Here is a 19,669-nt window from a genome sequence, read left to right on the forward strand (position 1 = left end):
AGTCTATTTTCATACTGCGATGAAGAAATACTGGAGACTAGGTAATTTATAAAGAAAAAGGGGTTTAATGGACTCACAGTTCTACATGGTTGGGGAGGCTTCACAATCATGGCAGAACATGAAGGAGGAACAAAGGCATGTCTTACATGGTGGCAGACAAGAAAGCATATACAGGGGATCTTCCCTTTATAAAACCATCAGATCTCATGAGACTTATTTGCTATAGTGAGAACAGCACCAGAAAACCCACCCCCATGATTCAATTACCTGCCATTGGGTCCCTCCCATGATACATGGAGAAAATGGGAGCTACAACTCAAGAAGAGATTTGGGTGGGGACACAGCCAAATCATATCAGGAAGCTTTCTGATGTACTGCTGGATGCAGTTTTTCGGTATTTTGTTGAGGATTTTTGCCTTTATTCACCTGAAGTTTTCTTTTTTTGTACCTCTGCCTGATTTGGGTATCAGGATGATGCTGGCCTCATAGAATGAGTTAAGGAGGAGTCCCTGTTCCTCAATTTTTTGGAATAGTTTCAGTAGAAATGGTACCAGCTCTTCTTTGTACATCTGGTGGAATTCAGCCATGAATTCATCTGGTCCTGGGCTTTTTTTGGTTGGTAGGCTACTTACTACTGCCTCAAATAACTCATTATTGGTCTGTTCAGGGATTCAGTTTCTTCCTAGTTCAGTCTTGGGAGAGTATATGTGTCCAGGAAATTATCCATTTCTTCTAGATTTTCTAGTTTATGTGCATAGAGGTGTTCATAATATTCTCTGATGGTTGTTTGCATTTCTGTGGGGTCAATGGTAATATCCTCCTTATTTATTCTGATTGTGTTTATTTGAATCTTCTCACTTTTCTTCTTTATTAGTCTAGCTAGTAGTCTATCTATTTTATTAATCTTTTCAGAAAACAAGCTCCTGAATTCGTTGATTTATTAAATGGTTTTTCACGTTTCTATATCCTTCAGTTCAGTTCTGGTTTTGGTTATTTCTTGTCTTTTGCTAGCTTTGAGATTTGTTTGTTCTTGGTTCTCTAGTTCTTTTCAATGTCAGGTTAGCTTGTTAATTGAAACCTTTCTAACTTTATGACGTGGGCATTTGGTGCTACAAATTTTTCTCTTAACACTGCCTTGGTTGTGTCTCAGAGATTCTGGTACATTGTATCCATGTTCTTATTAGTTTTAAAGAACTTCTTGATTTCTGCCTTAATTTCATTATTTACCCCCAAAGCAATTCAGGAGCAGGTTTTCAATTTCCATGTAATTTTTATAGTTTTAAGCAAATTTCTTAGTCTTGATTTCAATTTTGATTGTGCTGCCATCTGAGAGATTGTTATGACTTCAGTTCTTTTGCATTTGCTGAGGAGTGTTTTACTTCTGATTAATATGACCAATTTTAGAGTAAGTGCCATGTGGCAATGAGAAGAATGTATATTATGTTGTTTTGGGGTGAAGAGTTCTGTAGATATTTATCAGATCCATCTAATTCAAGACCTGAGCTCTTTGTTAATTTTCTGTCTAATATTGTCAGTGGGGCATTAAAGTCTCCCACTGTTATCATGTGGGAGTCTAAGTCTCTTCGATGGTCTCTAAGAACTTGCTTTATGAATCTGGGTGACCCTGTGTTGGGTGCACATATATTTAGGAAAATTAGATATTGTTGAATTGAACCCTTGTACCATTATGTAAAATACAAGATTATGTACATTTAGGACAGGTACATCTTTGTCTTTTTTAATCTTTGTTGGTTTAAAGTCTGTTTTGTCAGATACTAGAATTGCAACCCCTGCTTTTTCCTGTTTTCAATTTGCTTGTTGGTTTCTTCTCTAACCCTTTATTTTGAGCAAATGTGATTATCTCAATAGAGGCAGAAAAGGTTTTTGATAAAGCCCAAAATCCCTTCTGTTAAAAACTCAATAAACTAGATATTGAAGGAACATATCTCAAAATAATATGACCCATATATGACAAGTCCACAGCCAACATCATACTTAATGGGCAAAAGTTGGAAGCATGCCCCTTGAAAACTGGCACAAGACAAGGATGCCCTCTCTCACCACTCCTACTCAACACAGTATTAGAAGTTCTGGCCAGGGCAATCGGGCAAGAGGAAAAAATAAAGGGCACACAAACAGAAAGAGAGGAAGTCAAACTATCCCTATTTGTAGATGACATGATTCTGTATCTAGAAAAACCCATCATCTCAGCCCAAAAGCTTCTTAAGCTGATAAACAACTTAAGTACAGTCTCAGGATATAAAAACAATGTGCAAAGATCACTAGTATTTCTCTCTTTTTTTTTTGAGATGCAGTTTTGCTCTTGATACCAGGCTGGAGTGCAATGGCGTGATCTTGGCTCACGACAATCTCTGCATCCTGGGTTCAAGCAATTCTTCTGTCTCAGCCTCCTGAGTAGCTGGGACTACAGGTGTGTGCCACCATGTTGAGCTATTTCTTTTTTGTATTTTTATTAGAGACAGGGTTTCACCATGTTGACCAGGATGGTCTCGATCTCTTGACCTTGTGAACCACCTGCCTTGGCCTCCCAAAGTGCTTGGATTATAGGCATGAGCCACCGTGCCCAGCCTGTATTTCTATACACTAACAACAGTCAAGCTGAGGACCAAATCAGGAATAAACTTCCATTCACAATTGCCACAAAAAGAATGAAATACCTAGGAATGTAGCTAACCAGGATGGTGAGAAATCTCCACAAGGATCACTACACACTGCTGCTCAAAGAAATCAGATGACACAAACAAATGGAGAAACATTCTATGCTCATGAATGGGAAGAATCAATATTCTTAAAATGGTCATACTACCCAAAACAATTTATAGATTCAATGCTATTTCCATTAAACTGCCATTGACATTCTTCACAGAACTAAAGGAGACTATTTTAAAATTAATTTGGAGCCATAAAGAGCCCAAATAGTCAAGAAAATCCTAAGCAAAAAGAACAAAGCTAGAGGCATCATGCTACCCAACTTCAAACTATACTACAGGGCTATAGTAACTAAAACAGTATGGTGCTGGTACAAGAACAGACACCTAGACCAAAGGAACAGAATAAAGAATCCAAAATTTGAAAGGGTTCCCTAATCAATAAATGGTGCTGGATAACTAGCTAGACATATGCAGAAGATTGAAGCTGGCCCCCTTCCTTATACCATATACAAAAATCAACTCAACATGGATTAAAAACGTAAATGTAAAACCTAAAAGTATAAAAACTCTGGAAGACAGCCTAGGCAATATCATTCAGGCATAGGCATGGGCAAAGATTTCATGATTAAGACACCAAAGGCAATTTGCAACAACAACAGAAATGGACAAATGGGATCAATTAAATGAAAGAGTTTCTGCACAGGAAAAGAAACTATCAACAGAGTGAACAGACGGTCAACAGAATGGTAGAAAATTTTTACAAACTATGCATCTGACAAAGGTCTAATATTCAGCATCTATAAGAAATTGAAACAAATTTACAAGAAAAAATCTCATAAAATGACATGAACAGACACTTTTCAAAAGGAGGCATACATGTAGCCAACAAGCATATGAAAAGCTCAACATCACTGATCATTAGAGAAATGCAAATCGAAACCACGATGAGATACCATCTCACACCAGTTAGAATGGCTATTACTAAAAAGTTGAAAAATAATAGATGATGGTGAGGTTGTGGAGAAATAAGAATGCTTATACACTGTTGGTGGAAGTATACATTAGTTCAGCCATTGTGGAAGACAGTGTGGTGACTCCTCAAAGACCTAGAGATAGAAACACCATTTGACCTGGCAATCCCATTATTGGGTATATACCCAAAGGAATATAAATCTTTATATTATTAAGACACACACACACATATGTTCATTGCAGCATGATTCACAGTAGCAAAGATGTGATCAACCCAAATGCCCATCAATGACAGACTAGATGAAGAAAATGTGACACATACATGCCATACAATACTATTCAGTCATAAAAACAAAGTCTTGCTCTTTCCAGAGATGGATGCAGCTGGATGCCATTATTCTTAGCAGACTAACACGGGAATAGAAAACCAAACACTGCATGTTCTCACTTGCATATGTTACTAAGTTATGAGATACACAGACACACAGGTGAACAATGCACACTGGGGCCTTTTGGAGGGTGGAAGGTGAAAGGAAGAGGGGAATCACGAAAAACAACAAATGGGTATTAGGATTAATAACTGGGTAATGAAATAATCTATAAAACAAGCTCCCATGACACAAGTTTACCCATGTAACAAACCTGCACATGTTACCCTGAAATAAAAGTTAAAAAATAAAGAACTGCATTCTATCAGAACTAGCCATAAAATACAAAGAGATTTCCAAGAAAGCTTCAGTAAATAGACTTCCCAAGAGGTTTTATAAAACCAGAATTGATTTTCACATGTCTGGGACATTTAGATGTAACCCTGCCTCAAAGAAACCCTTCTAGGTTTCTTTCAGCCATATGATTCCATGACAGAATGCTGGGGCTACAATAATGCTGGGTTGATCAAAGGACATACAGAGCCTAGCACCTGCCTGCCATGGAGAAGCACTCCACAAAGGTCTCATGAACATGATTCATTACACGTGTGTAAATGGAACACGATTTCCTAGTCTTAGGGCCAACTTGTGGTATCTCCATAATTTTCAGATTTTTCTATTATTAAAAAAAAGGAAATTCACCCTTGGGTCATTTAAATAAACTGATGGAAGAACAGTTTCTAAGTAAGTGATTTAAAAGCACAGGCACTTGATCCAAATCCTTTGGGACACAAAGCATCCCAATCCCAAAGTACATAACACAATTTCTTGCCTTATTAAGCTACAGCTTCATTACACAACTTAACCTCTTTTAGATGGCTCACAGTTATAATCTATAAAATTTAACTCAACACACATTTGAGGAACAGCCACTATATCAGCACAACACTGCGTTTGCCAACCTATGCCCGTGTCTAACAATAACACGAGAGACTGTGGTTATGTCAAAGTGAGGTTGAAAGTCAATTCCGGGAACACGAAGGCAGGATGGAGCTGGCATCCCAGGGAAGGCAGGTAAGCCTCAGGACAAAGAGCTGAGACTCTGAGCTCAGCCTCTGCGGGTTGCAGACCCCATCTTCCTTTGCTAACCTGCATGTCCCTGGCCAGATATACAGTCTTCATTTCAGTATCGCTAAATGAAGATAACAATCATATCGCTTCCTGCGTAAGGTAGTCATCAGAATTAACTGATGCAAAACAGTATTTTTAAAAACATGAGTCATAGGAGGAATTTAGTGGAACATGACAATCATTTTAAAAACAAAACGAAATAGAATAGGAAGAAAAATCAAGTGGAACAGTGCTAAAAATAGTGAAATAAAAATACAGTGTTTAAGTTAAGCTTTAAACAATAAACATTTTTAACAAAAAGGTTGAGATGGAAAAGGCAAGGAGAACCCAGTACACACACACACACACACACCACACACATACATACATACACACATATGCACACACACAAACACACACACATACACCACACACCACACACAACACACACATACAACACACACATATACACGTAACACACACATACACACCCATGCACACATACACACATACATACACACAACACACACATACACACACGTGCACACACAACATACATACATACACACAACACACATACACACAACACACATACACACATGCACACATAAAATCACATACACATACACACAACACATACATACACACAACACACATACACAACACACACAACACACACATATACACACATGCACACACAACACATACACACATACAATCACATACACACAGCACACACAACACACACATACATGCACACACAACAAACATACACATAAACACACATACACACATGCACAAACACACACATACACATAAACACACACACAACACACACATACATACACAAGTGCAGACATGTATGAGACATGGCATGACTTGGATATTGGATGGAAGAAGGTTAGTAGAATATGAAACTAGATAGGAGTTGCAGCTGGATTGTAGAAATCCATCTAGGTCATATTGAGAATTTTGAATTTCTTTAAGTAAAAAGTGAGAAGTCATCCAAGAAATTTGCACAAGGGAATAACATGCTCAGATTCAGAACTGGAAAAAGGAGTTGTGACAGGATGTGGGCAACAGCCTAGAAGTTCAGGCTGGCAGTGGGAAGGCTTCTGACTTGCTTTTGGTTCCCCACGTGAAGACCTGAAGCAAGGCAATGGCAGTGGGTGTGAAAGGAAAGCATTGGGAGGCCCCGGTGGGCAGATCACCTGAGGTCAGGAGTTCGAGACCAACCCAGCCAAAATGGTGAAACCCTATCTCCACTAAAAACACAAAAAATTAGCCAGATGTGGTGGCGGGCTCCTATAATCCCACTATTCGGGAGGCTGAGGTGGGAGAATCACTTGAACCCCGGGGGGCGGAGGTTGCAATGAGCTGAGATTGTGCCACACTACACTCCAGCCTGGGGACAGAGTGAAACTCCATCTCAGAAAACAAAAAAGAAGGCATTGCAGAGAGCTCTTGTGACATGATAACACCGTGCTCATTTATTTCCTCTGACCAGATTATCCCTTCCTGCCTCTGATTCATCAGGTAAAATTCTTCCTTTCCCACAAGCCAGGATTATGTGTTCCAAGCAACCATCTCTGGCCCTGTGTTTGAGTGACCCCCAGCCTGCGCTCCTGCCCTGGGCTGTGCACATCACTGCTGTGTCCTCCGTCATATCACACAGAAAGGTGGCATTGCCTAGTGTTTCCTGCCCTCCCTAGAGCTTCTGGATGTGGGTTTGGAATGTCCCTTGTGGTTCCTTGTGGCTGAGTGAGGTCTTAGGATAGATTCTGGTCTGTGATTTGTGCTGGAGCGTGTTTATGCCTATGTCAGAGCCTCAGAGATTTCTTTGTCTTTGTCTTGAAACCTGCCTGGGTCTTTCCTGCAGGGAAGATAACATGGCACAGACTACAACGGACTCACAATGAGCATGATTGCGAAAGAAAAATAAAACCATTGGTTGTCATGTCACTGAGGTTTTAGGCCTGTTGGTGATGCCCCATAACACAGCGTCTCTCGATGGATGTGATTCAGAACCTGGCTCAGAGCCTGGTGCAGAGTAGCGCTCTATGTCTATTTGTGGTATAAACCAACAAATGATTAGGAGACGAACCATAGGTAGCTTGAAGCCTTCTGGTCAGAAGACAGCAGACTTTGTTAGATCATTGGCTAAACCAGAACACAGGGACAGAGGGAGAGGCAAGTGTAAATTTGTTTGTGGGCACACTGAATGTGAAGTACTGGAGAGGTCTTCCTGAGTGTGCAGATGGTGGTAAGTTGGAAATATAGGACTGATGGTTCCCTAAGATTGTCAGGATTACGGATAAAAAATGTGAACTCTTTAATTTCAGATGATAGTTAAATTGTAAGAGCAGATTCAATGATCCATGGAGATCGTGAAGAATATAAAAAGAGATAAAGGAAGAATATTGGAAAATGCCTACATTTAAGGGTGGGAAGCAGAGGGACAAGAATCAATGAATAAAAAACAAGAAGATAATGGAAACCAGGAAAAGGAGGATTTAAAAAGCAAATAGCTGTATGGTAGTATCACTAAATGCTTCAGTGATACATAGGGAGGGCACCGGGAAGAGGTAATGATATTTTAATACAGCCAGGAGGTCCACGTTCCATCTGAGAGAGGAAAAATGAACACTGCAATGAGTATCATTGTAAATACAGATGAGCACGTTAGATGCTGCTTTCCAGATTCCATGCTATGCCACTTTTCCACTCCTTGAGATTCCTGCACAATTCTGGTCCTCAGAAGTCCCCTTTCACCCTCAGCCTGACGGTGGCTTTATTTGACGAAGTCTGTGGCTGGCTGGGAGGCAAATGCACACCTGTTGCCTGGGGTAGAAAGCTGTCTGGACCTGGTGAGTTATTTTGCCTCCCAGAAGACTTGTTTAATTCTAAGTTGTGGGCTACACCGTGGGGAGTTTAACTGCCCATGTCTTCTAGATAAGAAGAGTACTGGTGTATTTTCACTGGCTCACTCAGCAACATTTATTGAGCACCTCTATGTCAGGAACTGAGTAGCATTATCATCTGAAGCTGGTATAACCCCTGTGAATCACGGCTCAGAGATACAATATTTTATGCCTTCAGAGTTTTAGTTTTCATTCATGTGAAGTCTGTGCTTCCTCATTTTACATTTCTTTCTTTTCTTTTTTTTTTTTTTGAGACGGAGTTTCACTCTTGTTACCCAGGCTGGAGTGCAATGGCACAATCTTGGCTCACCGCAACCTCCGCTTCCTGGGTTCAGGAAATTCTCCTGCCTCAGCCTCCTGAGTAGCTGGGATTATAGGCACGCGCCACCATGCCCAGCTAATATTTTGTATCTTTAGTAGAGAGGGGTTTCACCATGTTGACCAGGATGGTCTCGATCTCTTGACCTCGTGATCCACCCGCCTCGGCCTCCCAAAGTGCTGTGATTACAGGCTTGAGGTACCGCGCCTGGTCCTCATTTTACATTTCTAAGAGCTCTGTAAATGAGATTAGCATTGTGAAATAGACAACTTCCCTATCACAATGCTTATTCACTGTGTATGTAGTAAGAGCAGTCTGTATGTAAGATTTTTCAGACAGCTTTTATGTAGACAGGGACATCAGGGAGGAAATGAAGCTGTTTTCTTCCTGGGACCTCAAAAGGGTTATCTCATGGCTTTGGATTTTCATTGCTTATAAGATTGTTGGATCATTCAAACTATTATATATTAAAATTAATAGCCAGAATCCACAAATTGTGTGGATGAGGCTCTGGATCAAATGCCTTTTGAGATTTTGCGGTTTGAATCTCTGACTGAGGAGTTTAATATCTCATTGCACTGCGGGACCCCTGTGGCAAGGTTCATGGTCAGTCAGCCCCATCTTTAGACAACCTGTTTGTAGGTCATTCTCAGTTACTCTAACTTGTAATCTGACCACATGCCATGTTTCCAATTCTAATATCTTTCTCTAAGATAAACAGAGAGAGAGTACCATGAAATAAATGCCTATGATTAGACATTATGTGTCACATATTAGAGAAAAAAAGCCTATTTTAACAAGATCCTTTCCCAAGAAAGGGAGATGAATTTGGGATCTAGGGAGGAAACTGACATCAGCGAGGAGATTAGCCGAGGGACTCTTATAAAAAGGATTAAAATACAGGGCATATTGTGTCCTGATTTATCCCCCCATGTTCTACATTCAACTATGAAATCATTTCAAAGATAAAAAAAATTCAGATTTATGAACAAGGAAAATATCTAGAGCTCATACTGCCCTCTGGTGTTCATTCTGACACATAGCCAGAAATGAGAAGACAGCATCCAGTTTACGGACTTAAAATTAAATTGCAGAAACTAATGATTAAAAAAAACAAACTTCCATCCTCTTTCCTGTAACTTAAAGCTTTTGATAATTTCATATTAAAAGCAGAATGACAGATAACATTTACAAGTATTCACCTCTGAAGAGAAATAATTGTCTCTCTCCTTAACTCTTAATGGTATTTTTTGACGTAAAAAATAGGCTCCGTGGTCTTAAACGATGGTTGAGATGGACAGACAGGAATGAGGCTATGGAGATGGAAAAGGAGTGCTCTGAGTTACCGTCACTTTGTGGAGGATGCTCTGGGGTTCTGGGACCTCGTCATAACACTTGTAGGTATTATTGCTGGAAGAACACAGGCGTCTGCAACTATCATATTTCTATGTCTTAGGCTTTATAATATAGATATAATATATATCTATATAGATATCTATATATTATATATTATATATATAGATCTATATATATTATAGATATATAGATATAATATAACACACAGATACTCTGATAAAGTGTCTCAGCTGTTATTTCCCACCTTTTCTGGTTCATTTGCTCTCATGACTGGCCCTGTTTTTGGAGACAGAGTCTTGCTCTGTTGCCCAGGCTGGAGTGCAGTGGTGCCATCTTGACTCACTGCCACCTCTGCCTACTGGTTTCAAGAGATTCTCCTGCTGCAGCCTCCTCCCAAGTACCTGGGATTACAGGTGTGTGCCACCATGCCTGGCTAATATTTGTAGTTTTGGTAGAGATGGAGTTTCACCATGTTGGCCAGGCTGGTCTCCAACTCCCAGCCTCAAGTGATCCTCCAGGCTTGGCTTCCCAAAGTGCTGGGATTACAGGCGTGAGCCACTGCGCCTGGCCCTCATTACTGTCCCTTTTGATAGTGTGTCGTTAAGGTCCTGGGCAGGTCAGATCCCTTTGTTTTGTGTGTGGAGAAACAGGAAAAATCGCCGAGAAACGTGTTTCTGCCCGTCTAACACCTGTCTGACTTGGTTTTCAGAACAGGATGGTTTTCCTTTCTTTTTCATTGTATGTAATTCTTAGGGTGGAGGACAGAGCCAGGTGCGGCCTGTACCGTCCGCAAATGGGGGCTTTCTCAGTAAGCATCAGTCACTGAGGACTCATTTCCAATAAGCCAGGTGGGGATTTTTAGTTTAGAGATAAAGATTCAATTGAAAACACAAAACGAGAGGAAGCTGCTGGTGTTCTCTGCACCTTGCTAGGCGCCTTCTAGCCTGTTAGAGTCAAAATAGCAAACATGAATCCCATAGCAAAGAGATAATGAATGAGTGGATACAAATAAAGATGAGATTCAAGTTCCCGTGGAAAATGAGCACGCTTTACCTTGGCAATAATTTTTGTCTCTCTCTGGTGAATATGGGGACATGTCAGTGCTAAGGAGAAAATCAGAAGCCACACTGGGCAGGGAGTTCCTCGAAGAATTTCCACTCTGAGTAGAGGGCACAAGGGCTTAGCTTTTTTTTTGTGTGTGTGTGTGTGTCTAGGCTGCTCTACATCTCTGGGCTTTGATGGTCCAATTCAGCAAGTGAGAATTAACAGGATATTTAAAACCACATAAGGTGCCCATAAAAACATTATGGAGCTTAACGCTCACCCTTTTCTTTTTGAGACAGTCTTGCCCTGTTGCCCAGGGTGGAGTGCAATGGCGTGATCTTGGCTCACTGCAACCTCCACCTTCCATACTCAAGCGATTCTCCTGCCTCAGCCTCCCGAGTAGCTGGGATTACAGGAGCACACCACCATGCCCAGCTATTTTTTTTGTATCTTTAGTAGAGATGGGGTTTTACCATGTTGGCCAGGGTGGTCTCGAACTCCTGACCTCACGATCTGCCCGCCTCGGCCTCCCAAAGTCCTGGGATTACAGGCATGAGCCGCCGCACCTGGCCAACTCTCACCATTTTACATTTACATATTGACTTCAAAGACGGAGGTGCTACTGCCAATGCATAAGCAGCAGAGCACACACCTTGATTTTTCAGCAGTCAGATGGACCTGCATGAGCCAGGCAAGCCCACACGCCCTCTCGCTCACACTCACTGTCGGAGCACACCAGGCCTCAGGGGCCCCTGTGAACTCTGGGCTTGGGAAACATATCACTTTGATTAAAAGATTAATTCATAAATTTGTTTGCGAATATTTTTCAGCCTGAAAAGGAAGGAGATTCCATCGCATACTCCAACATGGATGAACGTTGAGGATACTATTCACGTGAAATGAGCCAGTCACTAAAGGACAAATGCTGTGTCATTCCACATGTATGAGGTCTCCAGAGGTGTCAAATCCAGAGACAGAAAGCAGAACGGTGGGTGCCAGGGGTTGGCGGGAGGGAGGAGGGGAATTAATTAGAATTAATGGGGCAGAGTTTCGGTTTTCTAGAGTTCTGTCGATGGGTGGCGGTGGTGTTTGCACAGCAGTGTGAATTTAACACTGCTCAACTGGGTCATCAAAGTGTTAAGACGGTACATTGTATGGCATGTGTATTTTACCTCGAAAGAAACAAAACCAGTTTGTGTATTCACTCCACAAACACTTAGTGAATGACTGCATGTGTCAAGTTCCATGCTGGGAGCTGGAGATACGAAGATGGAAGAGACACAGCACCTGCTGCAGAAAATGTTGTCATGTTTCTATGAAGACGCCATCCATTCTGGTGGGTCATTTTAATGTTTCCTTTTTAAAACGATTTCCCTCTTTCTCAGAAGTAGTCTAATTTGTAATGATTGTTCATCAATAATAATATGAACGATAACAAAAACCAAACTTTGAAATAGTAAATAACTTTTAGTTCTTCACAACGAACCAGGCTGATTGCTGTAACTGTAAGGGTAATAGCTCTCCATTAAAGTGCCTCATTTCTAGCACAATAGGGTTTTGCCTGCTTTTTTTTCCCCAGTGTGAGATGGAGGAGGGAAAGAAGGGAGGGATGGGGTGGGAGGCAAGGCGTGAAGTGCATGCCATGATGAGTCCAACAGTAAAATCAATAGGTGCTGTGGGCTGACTATCAATTAAGGGACAATTAAGGCCTCCAGGTTTTGATTTCGGTCAGGCTGCTGGCAGTTTAGTGGGAACTCACCAAATAAACAGTAATCCCAGACAATTGGCCCCCTCGTAAGGCTTCAGGAGCATATTTTCAAATGAGGACTTTGCTTTGTATGTGGACACTGCATGGGCAAAACAAAACCACCGGAAAGACCCAAGTAGGTGGGAAACAAAGGAATGAGACTGGCCAACTCGAGCACCTGCAGATCGTCCCTGGCAGACGCTTGAAAGGCACTTGGTTATTTACCAACTTACTGTGGGATAGGGGTGGGAGCAGAATACAGTGTACTTTCGGATGACGCCGTTCAGCTTGAGAGGGGGAAGCCAGGACACAAAGACCATGGAGGCTGAGGCCGCCGCTGCCTTCACGCCCGCAGGAGGACCTGGAACTGGAAGAGCCGTTCGTTTAGTCACAAGGTGGGGCCTCGACTCGGGCACGCGGGCCCACGCTTCCCAACACGATCCCACTCCACGCTCGCTGTTCAGCTCTTCGAGGATCAGTATTGTGGGTTCCACTGTGTCCCCCAAATGCATACTTGAAGTCCTAAGCCCCAGGACCTCAGAATGACACTGTAATTGGAGGTAGGGTCATTGCAGAGGTAATCCATTTGAAATGAATTTGTTAGGGTGGTCCCTAATCCAGTACTATAGTGTCCTTATAAAAAGGGCCAATTTGGACACAGAGACAGACATGTACAGAGGGAAGATGATGTGAAGACACAGGGGGAAGAGGGTCTACAAGCCAAGGAGAAAAGATGCTTTTCTCAAAGCTCTCAGAGAGAAGCAGCCCTGCAGACACCTTGATTTTGGACTTCCGGCCTCCGGAACTCAGAGATAGTACCTAAACACTTAACCTTAAAGTCTGTGGTTCTGTGTAGCTCTAGGCATAATGGCAGTTCTAGTCCCTGTTTTCCTGGGGAGCCTTCCCAACCCATTTCAACCTCGGGTGGCTCCCTGCCTCTGGATACCTGGAAAATTAACTTGGATCAGTCCTATTTCTACTGCAGTTTTTGGCTTTGAACGTACTAGGGATGAACCTTTCGGATCCTGAATTTGAGAAGCACGAGGATGAACTACCTCGGCCATCAGAGACCCCACTCTCCCTCACCCCAGGAGCTTTGTAATGGCAGTACTTTGGGCTCAGGAGAGGTATGGAAATATTGTTTATGAATAGAGATTATTGCATTAAAGATTCACAATATCCATGTAAGGCAAACTCTCCTCTGTAAACCAGCTAAGAAAGCAGAACATGATGGCAGCAACATTAAGCATGATTTGGGAGTGAGACTGAAGGCACGTTCCACTCCTCTTGTTCTTCTTTCTGCAGGTTGGAGAGGTGAATGGGGTGAGATGGCCAAGCCACAGAAGACGCCATGGTGTCACAGGTGCCAGTGAGGAAGGCATCAGAGCGCTTGCTTTGCTCCTCACTGGTCTCAGTGTCCACATGGATGGCAGCCACTCTGATGGAGGAATTGAAATTCAAGCCATACAAATCCCTCGTGAGCTCCCGGGGTCATCCATGAGCCTTCTACTGCTTTAACAGAAGTGCACCTGCTCAGTACATAGTTTTGGAGTTGAATGGGGGTCTCATAATTGCCACCTTGACTCTCCTAAGTCTGCATAACGAAACCAAGAGCTCTGGTGAGAACAAACTTGGGTTGGACAGTCACCATATGAAAATAAAAAATCTTGGTAATCTATTTTTGGTAAGTCTTGCTGACAGGGGAAGGTCTAGAAAAGGTAACGCACATAAGTGATAGACCCTGGATTAAGAAATCCCTTGAGAACAAGCCTGTATCAGGTGAGGGCAATGTCTACAAAATCCACAATCTGGTTCAGTGCCACCAGGGCTTCTCCTGAACACCAACCAAGGGCAGAGTGAACCTTTCCTCAGGATTTTAATTCTAGCAGACACCCCTGCTAAGCCAACACTCTCATTCTCTTCCATAAATCAAAGCCCCTGGTTGGCGTTCACTACACGGAACACTCCTGCTGGCCAGCTTCTTGAGGAGGCCAGCACAGCACCAGCCAGCTGAGTGACTGCTGAAGAGGACTTGGTTGTGTTTGTTTCCAACCTGTTTGTGACAATTGTACTTGTCATGGGTAATATTGTAAGTTAATTCATTATGTAAAGCAATGAAATTCAAGTGCAAGAGAAAGCTGCTTTTATGATGATTAAAGGGACTGCTTTGGAAAGGCTTCCTTAGAGGTAAGTTACAAAGAAATTGAAGAGAAAGAAATGGGTGAGGGAAGAATAACAGGAAGGAAGGAGGGAAGCAAGAAAGAAAGGAAAAAGGGAAGAAAAATGAAGAAAGGAAAGAAGGAGGGAACGGAGAAGGGAAGAAAAAAGGAAGGATAAAAAAGAAGAAGGAAGGAAGGAAGGAAGGAAGGAAGGAGGGAAGGAAGGAAGGGTCACCTACGCTTGATAAACACATTTGTTATGCTTTTCTCTTGTTAATCTGTCTTTTTGTTACAGATATGGCAGCCAGGACTCATGTGATTGTTGAAAAGATACAACGTTCCCCAACCCCCCACCTCACCCCCACAGCAAGTTTTTCTTTATCAACACTTTGGCTTAATTGCAGAAAGCAACAATAAGAATTCACAGTGGCAACAACACAATCACTTGCAATGTCCCTTCCTGACCATGGAAAATTAGAATATTTTATACATTCTTTTCAGAATGTATAAAAGTCAGGACCACTGAGAAGAATGTGGCTTGTGGCTATGTCCCAATTTGCAAGCGGATTGTTGGTAAACGGTCACATTCTGTCTTACTTGTCTTACTAAACACCAGTTGAAAAATGCAGATGCTACACGATAAATACAGTTCATGGAGTAAAACATGGCACAGAACACCAATCTTTTCACCCAAAACTTAAAGAAGTGATCCTAAGTCATGTGATTAGAGAGTGATTGGGGGATAAATACATATTTACATGATTTAAGTTAAAATGCAACATTTAAGATGCTTCTTGGCCGCTGTAAAGTTTGGTGATTCCTTGCATTAATTCATTATTCCCATGAGCAGAGCATGCCTGTGTCATAGCCAATCAAGGCGTTTTTTTTTTGAATCACAGTTTTGCTCTTGTTACCCAGGCTGGAGTAGAATGGCATGATCTTAGCTCACCGCAAACTCCACCTCCCGGGTTCAAGAGATTCTCCTGCCTCAGCTTCCTGAGTAGTTGCGATTACAGGCATGTGCCACCATGCCCAGCTAATTTTATATTTTTAGTAGAGACGGGATTTCTCCATGTTTGTCAGGTTGATCTCGAACTCCCGACCTTAGGTGATCCGCCCGCCTTGGCCTCCCAGAGTGCTGGGATTACCGGCGTGAGGCACCACACCAGCCGGTCAAGGGGCTTTTACTGCCCCATGTAAACTCGCAGTTGGCTCTTCCTACATGGGTTTTGTGATCTGTTTTACACGATCTTTCCGTGTATGGTTGTTAGAACTTTGTACAATAAAATAACAACATAGAAAATGTGATGAACAAGGCATTTTGGAAAAGTTTTCTGGATGACTGAGCTAATCCTTTCAGAGCTAGAACCTGAAATTTGAGTTCTGGTTTGGACAATATAAAGCCTAAAGGAGTGGGCCCTGGAGCCTGCTGCTTTCATGTGGCTCTGACACTTAGGTCCATGTCCTGGGCAAGTTGATTAACTTCTCTAATAATCTTTAGTTCCCTCATTTAAATCTAGAACAATAATTGTGCTGGCTTCTGTTTTCTTTTTTTTTTTTGAAATGGAGTCTCATTCTGTTGCCTGGGCTGCAGTCCAGTGCCTCAATCTCGGCTCAGTGCAACCTCCACCTCCCAGGTTCAAGGGATTCTTCTGCCTCAGCCTCCCTAGTAGCTGGGATTACAGGCACCTGCCGTGACACCAAGCTAATTTTTTTGTATTTTTAGTAGAGATGGGGTTTCACCAAGTTGGTCAGGCTGGTCTCAAACTCCTGACCTCGTGATTCACCCAGCTCAGCCTCCCAAAGTGCTGGGATTACAGGCATGAGCCACAATGCCCGGCCTGGCTTCTGTTTTTACTGTTGAATTATAAGAGAGAGTTCATGTAAATGATTTGTTTATGGTTCTATATACAGTAAGCATGAAATAAATTCTGGCTATCATGTCTAATAACCATCCTTATGTCCTTAGATTATATGTCACTAAAAGATACTAGCTGCACTTTGTGATTCAATGGTGAATTACAAACACCAGACACGGAGCACTGCAGAAGACAGACATGCATTGGATGCAGTAAAAGATGGCCTACGTCTATCTGGGACGTATTTTCTTGAAACATTCTTAGTTATCACCTTCCGTTTTGGTAATGAGTTTTTCTTATAGAGGTCAAGACAAGCTTGGGAAGTTTTCCTGAATTCCTGGGCTCTGCAGAGGGAAGCTCTGCATTCAGGTGTAATAGATTGCAGTAACGAATGTGGCCTTCAGAGAATTCTCTTCTACAGTCCTCAATTTGCCTGGACCTCCCTTCCGAGCTGCAGATGTTTCCGTGTCTCATGTGTCCAGTTGGCTGAGATGTCTCCACCAGGTGTCGCACAGGCACCTCAGGCCAACATAGTCACAGCAGGGCTCAGTGTCTTCTATCTACACCTGCGCTCTTCCTGCCCCATCTCAGGAAAGGGCCCTGCCATCTTCTCAGTGGTAAAAACCAGAAACTGGAGTTCTCTTCCCACTGTCACTCGACGAGCCCTTTGGAGGTCCACACGGACATGACCAGTCAGTGGTTGGGCTCTCCGCCTGAGTCGATGGTGCTCTGCAGTGCTGGACACCTGAATGTGGTCTGCTTCTCCCACCCTGAGCCCTTGGGGTGTGATAATCCAGGGCCTTGGGATGCCCCTGTCTGGACTTTCCCCCACCCTCCGCCTTCTTACTGACAACTCTTACTCATCTCTGACGTTCTAGTATGTGTCATTTCCTCCAGGAAGTCTTCCCTGATCACCAGGCTAGGTCAGGTCAGGGCTTCCATGTCTCTCTCAAGACTCTTCTTCATCATTGCACTTGACACAATCCACTCAGGAATGATCTATCGACATCTGTCTCCCCCACTAGCTTGCAAACCCCGGCATGGCCATCCTGTTTCTCTGCATCTTTAGTTCCTGGACCAGTGTCTGCAACATACCAGATCCTCAATACAGATTTTCTAAGAGTTGAAAAATAACTTCATTTGCATCGGTGTGGTAGGCAGGATTCTACAATGGTCCCTAAGATCCTTGCCATCTAGTGTATGTGCCTGGGTGATTTCTTCCGCATGAATGGGGGTGGCACCTGTTACTATGATGGACAGATCCTTCCCATGGGCAGGTTGTGCCATGTGGCAAAGGTGAAGGGCTTGTGCAGGTATCATTGAGGTCTCAATCACTCGACTTTCAGTTAATGAAAAGGAAAGTTTCCCGGGTGGGCTAGGTTTAATCAGATGTGTCCCTTCGAAGAGGAGATGGAGGTCAGAGACAGAAGATGTCAGAGGAATTGGAAGCCAGGTGAGGCTTTCCTATTGGCTTTGAAGGAGGAAGCTGCCATTCTGCAGGGGTGTGAAAGGGAGTCACAGGGAGCCTCTGGAAGCTGATGACTCAAGTTCACAGCCAGGAAAAACGATTCCACCCATAACCTGTGAGCTTGGGAGGCTCTGACCTCAGATGAGGGCACAGCTCCAGCCCATACCTTGATTCACCTGTGGGATCCTGAGCAGAAGACTCAGCTCAACCAGTGCCTGACCCTTGGAAGTCATGAGATAATGTATTTGTGTTATTTTAAGGTAGCAAGGTCATAGCAACCTGTTCCACAGCACAGAAAATAAATACACATGGGTAAGGCTTCCAGTAACATATCTTAACATAAAGTATCAAAATCATTTATCTGAAACAGTATTGCCGTGAAGTATGAATATCAGACAAAAGTCTGACTAAACACCCACATAGACACTGCAGTCAGCTTCATTTTCACCATCATTTTTCTGGTCTTAGTAAACAGCCACAGGCAGGCGTGTGTGTGTGTGTGTGTGTGTGTGTGTGTGTGTGCGTGCACGCACACACCTACAGGTACATATGTGGTGCACCATGGTAGGCAGATCCTTCTGAGCCCCCCACAACTCTTCAGTGGCCTCTTTGTGCAGTGCAGATGCTGTTCCTGGAGGAACATGTCACGTTCACAGTTGTCATCTCACCGAGCAATGCACATATGTCCCCTTTCTCTTCCTATGTCCACAAGAAGCTGGTATTTTCAGCCTTTCCTCTTAATAGAGCAGGAGTTTTCAAACATTCTTTAGATGTTTCAGTGATCCTTTAACCTAAGCATCATGTAGAAACCCAGCACATAACACAAGAGGGAGTGGGGTGGCTCCTGAGGCAGGGATCAGAAAGAGAATGGATCTCCCACTGGGCCTCTTGCTTACCACTGGGTACCTCTGAGACCCACCCAAGAATGCTTGGGTTGTATAAGAACCTTCTTTGAGAACCACTGCAGCAGAAGACGTTTGGAAAGCCACTTGGTAGAGTCTCTTCTAGGACACCTTATCTGTCGTGTTGCTGGTATACCTGCTACTGCACAGGGCACACTGTCACAGGCTGTAGAGCCCCTGAATCCTATGCAGTGTTGATTGGCAGTACTTCCCAGTGTCTACTGAGGGGTAGCAGTGCGGTGGCTACGCAAATACCACACGCAATCTAACAACAATCCCTTTCTAACAACAAACAACCCCTTTCAGGTGTACCGAGGTGTGGCAGCATAATCACCCCAGCACACATGCACAGGCACACACTGTCCATGCCTTCAAAAGTATATTCGGCTTCAGGTATGGGTGATCAGAGGATTTGGAAGTATCCCAATGTCAGCTCATTTTTTTGGATCCCCTTAGCTCTACTTTCAGCTCTCCTCCCAGTGAGATTGTTAATTGACGGTGGGGAGGGAGCAGAGATTACATATGACACCTGCTGCTGGCCCTCTCACATGTGCCTTCAGGGTTATGTGCATTAGTGATGTGTTCAGTAAATATTTGAACTTAACTATCTCTATTTATACATATGCAAAGTTTACTCTTGTGTAAAGGGATCAAGGCTGAAAGTAGCTTTTGCCTGCAGAGTGAAAATGGCAATTGGAAGGTTAATAGATTGCATTTTGTTTGTGTTCTCTTTTCTTACGGCTTTGCTCAGATTGTAGTATTGGGAAATAAA

General features: G+C 42.9%; 1 protein-coding gene across 2 annotated transcripts in view; it reads right to left on the reverse strand.

Annotated features, from left to right (window-relative positions):
* DSCAM (DS cell adhesion molecule) overlaps window positions 1-19,669 on the reverse strand; it is an 802,011-nt gene that overhangs the window by 81,778 nt on the left and 700,564 nt on the right. For both annotated transcript variants that reach the window (XM_017967103.4, XM_035283348.3), the window contains exon 20: window positions 12,743-12,876. In XM_017967103.4, coding sequence (XP_017822592.1) covers window positions 12,743-12,876 — 134 coding nt within the window. The remainder of the gene's footprint in view (window positions 1-12,742; window positions 12,877-19,669) is intronic.

The sequence above is a fragment of the Callithrix jacchus genome, chromosome 21, assembly GCF_049354715.1.
Source record: "Callithrix jacchus isolate 240 chromosome 21, calJac240_pri, whole genome shotgun sequence".
Taxonomy (NCBI): domain Eukaryota; kingdom Metazoa; phylum Chordata; class Mammalia; order Primates; family Cebidae; genus Callithrix; species Callithrix jacchus.